Below are 8,889 nucleotides of genomic sequence, written 5' to 3'. Positions count from 1 at the left end.
ATCCACATTTTGTCACATTTTCATCAATCTGAAAGGAGCACACATGATTACGCTGGTATTTCACTGATTGCAAATCAACAGATTAAATTCAACGGGAAACGTTCAAGGGAATTGTTTATTCTTGTTACGATGTATCTGCACATGCATGGCAGCTACAGAGAAGCTTCCGGTACAGAACCTGTGGTTAAAGTACAGAGAGTCCACATCCAACAATTCAGAACAATTGTTTTTTCAACCATATCACTGGCCTGGAGTTAATGACATCAGTGATATGGTAAACTATAAATAGTTTCAGATTTGCGCCACATGAGTAATTGAAGGAAAATGATGGTTCATACTCAGATTTTATTTTGGTAATGCATTGCGTCGTTTAGAACGAGTCCAATATTTGGTGTTTGTGAATATGAAAGCTGGAAAGCATATTTCACAATGTTGAGGGCTGAAGTTAAATGTGCAGTGACCGTTTGGGTGATTAGTGAATGAGCAGCTGAAACTGGACAAGCTGTGGCGAGTAAAGCACTCCCCAAAGGGCCTTGATCACATGACATATTTTTACACGTTACTTTTGTCATTTTAATCTATCCGTCTATGAACCGTAACCTTTTAGTATGTTGGGATATTTTGAGTGAGAAGCACAATTTGTGTCAATGGTTTGTTTGGCTGTAATGACAGCAAATGGCCACTAGAGGGAAATAGTGACTCATGTATTCTATTGATGTAATGAAAATGAAATTTTCATGAGGCAACATTTATTATTTCTTGGATTAGGGTATTTAATCCTTAAAGCCTATTGTATAAAACATTGCAGCTAGTGTTTGCTCCTTAAGCACAACAACTTCATAACACACACACACAAACACACACGTGCATGAGTGTGTGTTAAGAAGTCGCGTCACATCCCCATTCAAGGAAGTACAAGGCCTTACACAGTAAGGAATCACCAGGCCCAACACGCTGCTTTGCCTTTATGACACTTTCAGCAGGGTGTTGCTGTATTTGACCGACATTGGTTGATATTGTTCTGTGAGGAAATCTAAGAAAATTAATTAATTAAAAAGGAAAATGCTAAAGTTCTAGTGTATTCACGTTATTTAAAACGCGCATTTAACCCAGCCACAAATTGTTCCCTCCCTCATGTTTATAATGACAGACCTACCAGCTCAATGTGTGCCGTCGGTTGTACAATAAAGTGCATATTTTCCCAGGACACTGGAGAGGATAGTTGCACTAAGTAGATTGAGTGGAATGCAGCAGAACCAATCAACACTGGAGTATGTCTGCAGAGCATCGACATGGAGAGAAAGGGGAACAGAGTTGTTGGAGGAGTGTGTGTGGGGGTGGGAAGCATTGACGTCAGTCCTGCTTTAGTCTATGGTGAGTAAAGCAGATGCTTGGATCTCCCCTTGAGAACCTGTGAATACTGAGCTCTGCCCCTTGTCAGCTGATAAATGGTTAGCAATTGTCGCCACAAGTGTCATCACATAATAGCTGCTCTCTGCTAGAGATGGAGGAAGTGAAGTATTAGAAATGCATAGAAATTATTCTACCAAAAATGTTGTGTGTGTGTGTAATATGTGTGTTTATTTTGTCTTATTCGAGCTTCTGGGTTTCAAGGTGCATCATTTGCCTCCATGTGCCTTACCCATGCATGTCATTAAAGGCATTGTCATGACACTGGAGCATATGTAAGGCCTGTTATGAATTGAAGTGACAAACTGTTCAACATGTGCCTTGCAATTTTTTATACCTTGCAATCATATCCTGCAGGATATGATTCTAGACATGGACCAAATATACCACAGTTGCAGGAAGCTAATGCAACGGCAGGCAACCTTTTCCACCACAACTAGAAATAAACAAAACCAACGATTGATGACGCATCTTTTTCAAGATGTTCCTGGAGCTGGCTCGCCACTGCACAGACTTTGTCTTTATTTTTCCAGCTGCAAGTAGTTGCTCCAGTCGAACACCATTCTCATGCATAGCGTTTGAAAAATGGAGCACAGTGGGAAAAATTATCCATCAACACTGGACTGAAAACCTTAGCAACAGCCATTTTTACAGTCATTTTGACCGTGTTTGTCGCTTCTTTCAATGTCAACCAGGGCTGAAGCTTCCCTCCTGTTGGAGCGGTTGGCAGCCTGAACTATAGCAGACGAGGTCTTTCCAAAGTCTGGTTCAAAAGTCATCCATCCAAGTTCACTTGCCCAGAGATGAGGGCGCCAGAACAGAGAACTGACATCAAATGCTTAACTCATTGTAATCTCCAGGTCTTGAGTCGAGTCATTGACTGTAGGGGGCAGACCCACTGTCAACGCCATAGAACAGAGGTCACTAATTGGCGGATCACGGTCCGGATCCGGACCCAGGAGCCGTCCCATCCGGACCCAAAAGCTAAAAAAAATACGGTGGTGATTTAAACGTGCCAGTGCACTTTTCGACTGCGCAGCTTTACTCGTCTTTACGGTAGTGGCTCAAAGCACTGACCAATAGCATTCGCGTAAAACCATCCCACGTGACACGACTCGACCCTTTGCACTCCAGGCAGGACGATGATCGTCTCAATACTGCGGACAGAGAGAGGTAGCGGCAAATTACAGATAAAAAGACGGTAGAAAGAAAAGAAAAACGAGGAACAAATGGAGAGCGAAAGCAGAGCATTTAATCCACAATGGACTGACTGGTTTCTGTTCATACTTCCTACTGCAGCACTAAACCAGTGCCTCATTTGCTCACAACCCGCTGAAACGTCATCATGAGGCGCAATGAGCTCCTCCACGTGAGGAGAACGGCCCTGGTGCGTTCAGGTACAGGAGAGCGGTGTTCAAATGTGTTTAGATGTATTATTCATAATTTGCTGAGACTGTTGTGTCCAAATGTGAAGCAGAAAAAGGGGAAATTCAAGCGTATATCCCTGTTTAAATTTTTCTGAATTGAAGCACTTTATTTGAACATGCAGACATTTTTACATTTTATTCATTATTTTTTTTTATATGCAGCCCTCCTATCATTTAGTTAATTGAGTAAATATTATTTATATTTGCAGTCCCATATAATTTCAGTTTTAGTTACGTGAATATAAATATTGTTCTAGAATCGTACTGAATTCATTTGATTAGTCGTGTATTGATTACATGGAGATGTTGATACAACTCTATTCCTCTATTTATTCACACTAAGTTGTCACATTATGATCTTCCGGACCTTTGTTCTCTAACTGGACCTCATCACATTTTAGTAGAAGACCACTGCTCCTAGAAGCTCAAAACGATAAAGGACAGGAGGATGGAACACCTTTGTTCACCTCAATGTCATCGCAGTTGTGAAGTGAAATCTCAAAGTTCATCCTGTGGGGGGCGTGAACGTGTTTAGTAAAGTTCATGACATCCTGCTCATTTGATTTGGAAATGTATGCCTGGTGGTGACTTCAGTGTTTGACCATTCGCTTCCAAATAGTAAGTGGGAGGAACAGCTATGAACAGCTGATCATAAGTGGAGGACGCTGTCTGAAATGTGTTTACTGTCTCTGAGGAAACTTTGCTTGACCCAGTCTTTACTGACAGACTAAGCAGTGTGTGTGTGTGTGTGCTCGTGTCTCTATGCAGCTTAAGTCTGATTTTTTAGGATGAACAAACGGTTTGTTGTGAGATGGCGGTCTCTCCGGTGGTGCGGTATGCAGAGAGGAATATTTTCCACTGTGAAAGTGTAAAGTTATAAACGGGGACTGAGCACAGACCCGAGATGCAGGGAGTAATCCCATCTCTGGATCCCAGACAGCCCTTCAGTGGTGATGTATAGTACACTCAATTATGGAGATCATTGTCTTCGTATCAAATCAAGACCAAATTGCATTTTGGGATTGTCCACGGAATTAATTCCATTATTCCAAGGAATTCTACAGCATGGACCTGTTTCTTTGGAAAAGCATGTGAAGAAACAGTAAAGAGTGAAAAAGGTCTATGTGTTGGTCCGTTTTGTGTCTCTGCATTCCGGCCATTAGAACACAAACCCCGAAAACGTTGATACAGTTATGTGGGTAATTACTGGTTTGACAGTGACAAAAGCCCCCGTCCCAACCTCGAGGAAGCTGCTGCCCTATGACAGTGCAGTGTTCTAGAGATGGGATGCGGGATTAGCCCGGCTTACATCAGTCTGGAAGGGTCAGACTGATTAAATGGCTGGCAAACAAATCCTCTCCCTATTTTAAATCAGCGTACACAGGTGTGTCTGTCTGCTGGGTGTGTGGGGAAGTAATGCTTGTGTGATGAATTATGTGTAGTGTCGTGCTAGTATATTGTGTTGCCTATTTCCTGACCTGAAGGAACCTTTTTATCCTCCAGTGAACATAAACGCCAGTTTATCAGTGGACCGTGGCTTCGTTATCCTGCGAGTAGAGTTCAACAAAAATCAGCAAAAAATGCCAAATCTTACCATTTACATTTGTATAGTCAGTTAAATCAGTTAAATAACTTAATATGAGACATAATCACCTAGCAAGTAACATTTCAGTAAGATATACTTTCTGAGTGCATCTATGTTTTAGGATATTTGTAAGCTTTTAACTTTGTAACTTCTGATTTATACCCCAGAGAGATTGATTGTATGTGGTGACCTTTTAGGGTGTGTGTGTGTGTGTGTGTGTGTGTGTGTGTGTGTGTGTGTGTGTGTGTGTGTGTGTGTGTGTGTGTGTGTGTGTGTGTGTGTGTGTGTGTGTGTGTGTGTGTGTGTGTGTGTGTGTGTGTGTTTCTGGGCAGCTGGCAGAATTGGGGGGCCCCCCTTTTATTCTCATGGATGATGCATTAAATGTCATTCAGAGGGGCAGACTGTTATACCATTAAGGGGTGCGGCTTGTCTCAATGTGTGTGTGTGTGTGTGTGTGTGTGTGTGTGTGTGTGTGTGTGTGTGTGTGTGTGTGTGTGTGTGTGTGTGTGTGTGTGTGTGTGTGTGTGTGTGTGTGTGCTGGCCTGGGGGGCTAAGCTGTGATCATTAAGCCTTTGGAGAGGTGAGCATATGGGGACTGGAATAGAGCACAGAACAAAGGACTGGCAGGGTATCTGAGGTTTTGAGCCACATCACACTCTCTATTGTTAGTGTTTGATTTCATTATCCTCTGCATCACAAATCTGCTTTGTTCACTCCGTTGCAGTTTTTTTTTTAACAATACAAACAATTGATCAAATGTTTCGAGACAGTGATATATGGGAGGGGCCATATTTTAGATGTTATCATCATGAGACTTGGGAATCCAGTGCTCTTAAAACACGAGAATGAAATCGAAAAAATGAGCTCCAGCTCCAGTTTGGGGTTATTCGTTGTTTTTAGCTGTTCCTTGGTAGTTGCAGCAGTGTAGTATACACATTGGGGTCGGTCTGGGGAGACTGTGCATTTTTATTCTTCAAGCTTTCTCATCAAATGTTTGGCTTTTGGAGCATTTGCTGCAATACAAACAGACCTCAGCAAATAAGGTTGAAAGCTCATAACACCATCCATGCAGACACAGACATATTAGAATATAATGCCTGATGACACTGTAACATTATTTGTTAAGTAAATACACAATCATATCAGTTATGAACACTTTCTCAAGGTTCATCCTCCAACCATTTGATGAGTTTCTCTTCTCTCCTGCAGGTTATTCGTGCACCACTAGTTACCATGTTGATATGGCCAGCCTTCAAAAAGACTCTTTATACCCTGAATACGCCTGTCCGTAGGCATACAATGTTAAATGTGGGACCTAATCCACAGACGGAACATATGATTCCGATATTTTTTATTAATTTAACAGGATAGCCTGCTGGGATTAAAGGTAAACTCCAAAAGTGCTGATCACCATAGCATCAACCAAGTGTAACCATGTGTTCTCAACGTATATTAACGTGAGCAACTGTCTGTGTACCATAGCTTTCAAAAAACTCTGTGCCTTTTGCACCCCCCCCCCCCCCCCCCCCCCCCCCCTCAGCTCTGCAGAGGAAGCGGCATTAATGGTTCCATCATCTCTGCTGAGTTGTTCTTGTTAAACCTCGCTTTTGCTGCAGAAGAGTGCAGCTCTGCTCACCGTGGGAACGTCCATTAGCAGGTTAATGAAGAGCATCCTGTGTTTATGTGTGCGGCGTTGTGCGTTTAATCTTTTCACACTGGGACTGTGTCAGGATGTTTGCTTATGGAACGTGTTAGAGGTCATTTTTAGCCTGCTTCCTTTGCCCTCTTGTCTCTCTGCCTTTGTTCTGTGTCTCCTTTCTCTCTCTATCGGACTCTGTTCAGTCACCTCTTATGAGCTTTTGGGCAACTTATTTTTCAGGCCATCCATCTCCTCTTTGATATTTGTTGGAACAGTATTTCGATCTAAGTGATCTGAGTGAGAGGGTTTGAAAAAAGGAATGGGATGAATCTTTAATCGAGCCACTGCAGTATCGGTCTAAATATTGCCCTGTCTGAGCTGAAAAGGGGGGGGGGGGGTACAGAGTAAGGAGAATAACTGCCTGCTCTGGACGTAATTAATAAGGAAACTGAAAAGCGAGATGGAAATGATGCTGCTGCACTCACCTCACTTTTAACTAAATGTACAGGTATTCAGGAAGAGATTAGTTGAGGTTACGTTATCCTTCTCACTTTGATTTTTCCACAGGGGGGGGGGCAACATGCTTACATAATCAGCATGACGGACGAAGCGTTTCATCCTTGCTTTCCACTGCTTCATTAAATACTGGAGCATCAGTGCAGCCGTAGTGAGACAACCGCGTAACAGCAGTATTCTGAGCTTCTATCAAATCGCCATCGTCCCAATCGCGTATCATTCAAGAGTGAGGGACATTTCCTCTGGGAGACATCTGAGACACGTTCTGATCAAAGCGTCTGGGACGTGTCCCCAGGTTTGCGACCTGGTTCCACCTCAAATCAAGCAGCCAGCAGCATTAAGTCAATGTTCCCAAAATATCTGGATGAAAGATAAACTGTCCCCTCATTTGCCCCTCTCTCCCTCCCCTCGTGATTTTCTCTCTGTGAAATGCTCCCACACTCGTTCCCTTAATCCCCCCCCCCTTTACGTCTCCCCCTTGCTTTTTTTTCGGTGTCTCCTCCCATCCCCTAATCTCCCGTCTTCGTATCATGTCCCTCATTTCTCCTCCCCTTTTGTGTCCCACCCACTCCACCACCCTCGGTCGATTCCGCTCCTCTTCCTCCTCCCCCTTGGTCTCTCCCCTTCTCCACCTTTCCCCTCCCCTCTATCATTAGCTGGTATATAAGAGCATTGCATCCCCCTGTGCCTCTCTGACACACATAGAGTGTGGGGGAGAGTCAGAGGGAAACTACACATCACATTGTCTACCTGCCTGTGAAGGAACTATTTTCCTCTCTGCAATTTCCATTTAAGGTAAATTTTCATTAACCATGTAATGGATAGTAGCAACTGTTAAACAATCCAACTCAATGTTAGCCATTTAATTGTGCTCTCTGGAGGTTTCCCTGGGGGGTGTAAGTATTTTAGGCTAGTTAACTGCTCCAGCATATTGTCCAGCATGTAAGTATTGTTTGCATGTGTATGTGTTTATGTGTGCAGCCGTTGGCATTATGACAAACATTTAAATAATGAAAATTCTGTTTTGTGTTTACTTAAAGTTGCTGCATAAAATGTACATTTGCCTTTTGCATTCTACATGCTCCCTTTGCATTAGTCTCTTGATCTCTTTTTCATCCATCAGAACGTTTTACTTGTCTCTTTTCGAAAATGACAAATCGAATATATGCCGTCCCTACATGATCTTCCCTCAGACCTCGCAACATCATCCAAAAGGGAGCGGAACCAAATCCTCCACCGGTCACCAACACCCTCTGACAGTACTATTATCCCGTTACCATCCCGCAACACATTTTACGCCGTCGCCATCATCACTCGTCGGCGCGTTTGACATCACCCGAGGAGACCATGAGCAGCAACTACAGCGTCCTGCTCCTGGGCCCGGCCCCTTGGGGCTTCAGGCTGCAGGGAGGCAAGGACTTCAACATGCCCCTCACCATCTCCAGGGTAAGAAACACAGCCGTGATCATACCTCCACCTGACACCATGTTAAACGCACATGTCCTGTTATGTCTCCAAAGTCCTCTGTCACAGCTGGCAGAGTGACGTCCCAGCAATGCCCCATGGCCTACGAATGAGTAAAAAAAGATGAGCACTGATTAACCAGCCCCCCCCCCCCGTTCCAACCCCCTCTCCTTTTCACCGCCGTTCCCCCACCTCACTTGTCGCAGTTCAGCCGAATCATTTGCCGACCACACAGGAGACCTTCTCACTGCCCCCCCCCCCCCCGCCCCCCCCCTCTCTGGCCATGCCGCTTCACTTTGCAGCGTCTGCTGCAAAGGTCCCGCAATCAAAGCGCTGGCTCTCATATCTGGGCTCGGGGCCCTGGGCTCGAGGAAGTGACTTGATGGTCCCTTGGTTTCCGTGCCTTTCTGTTACCTCTTGTTGACCTTCCCGGCCCGCGGTCCCTATGCCCCCCCCTCCCTCTCCCCCCCCATCACTTTAACTGAACTGTGATTCTGAAAAAGGGATAATGCCGCTCGAGCTTCTGTTCCGTTCTGCTTGGACAGTGAAGCTTCACGTGCACCACACGCCAACAGCAGCACAATTGTATTCGCACGCACACAAATCACGAGGACGGACTCACGGCAACGTGAGACTGATGATGAACGGCTTGCCAGGTCCTGTGCCAAACCCCCCTTGGGGCCGCTTTGGGTTGCCATGTTTGTGTTATTACTTTGGATGTGAGACTTTTCCCACTAACTGAAGACATGTGGATTCTGACCGCAGTTGTGTGTGTTTGTGTGTGTGTGTGTGTGTGTGTGTGTGTGTGTGTGTGTTTGTGTGTGTGGGTTTGTGTGTGTGGGAGTTCA

The 8,889-nt window shown here is 44.5% G+C and overlaps 1 protein-coding gene across 7 annotated transcripts in view; it reads left to right on the top strand.

Annotated features, from left to right (window-relative positions):
• The first annotated feature begins 2,503 nt into the window (after positions 1–2,503).
• Positions 2,504–8,889, top strand: part of pdlim5a (PDZ and LIM domain 5a) — a 45,251-nt gene continuing 38,865 nt past the window's right edge. Inside the window, exons 1-4 of one of the 7 annotated variants that reach the window (XM_037483500.2) lie at positions 2,504–2,611; positions 2,710–2,807; positions 5,963–6,079; positions 7,771–8,023. In XM_037483500.2, coding sequence (XP_037339397.2) covers positions 7,925–8,023 — 99 coding nt within the window. In that variant the 5' untranslated portion in view covers positions 2,504–2,611; positions 2,710–2,807; positions 5,963–6,079; positions 7,771–7,924. Of the gene's footprint in view, positions 2,612–2,709; positions 2,808–5,962; positions 6,080–7,080; positions 7,373–7,770; positions 8,024–8,889 lie in introns of those variants that run through there. The other 6 variants (XM_062562348.1, XM_037483502.2, XM_037483503.2 and 3 more) reach the window with 6 other exon arrangements.

Source organism: Pungitius pungitius, chromosome 5 (genome assembly GCF_949316345.1).
Source record: "Pungitius pungitius chromosome 5, fPunPun2.1, whole genome shotgun sequence".
NCBI classification, from domain to species: domain Eukaryota; kingdom Metazoa; phylum Chordata; class Actinopteri; order Perciformes; family Gasterosteidae; genus Pungitius; species Pungitius pungitius.
This window is presented reverse-complemented; position numbering and strand designations above follow the sequence as displayed.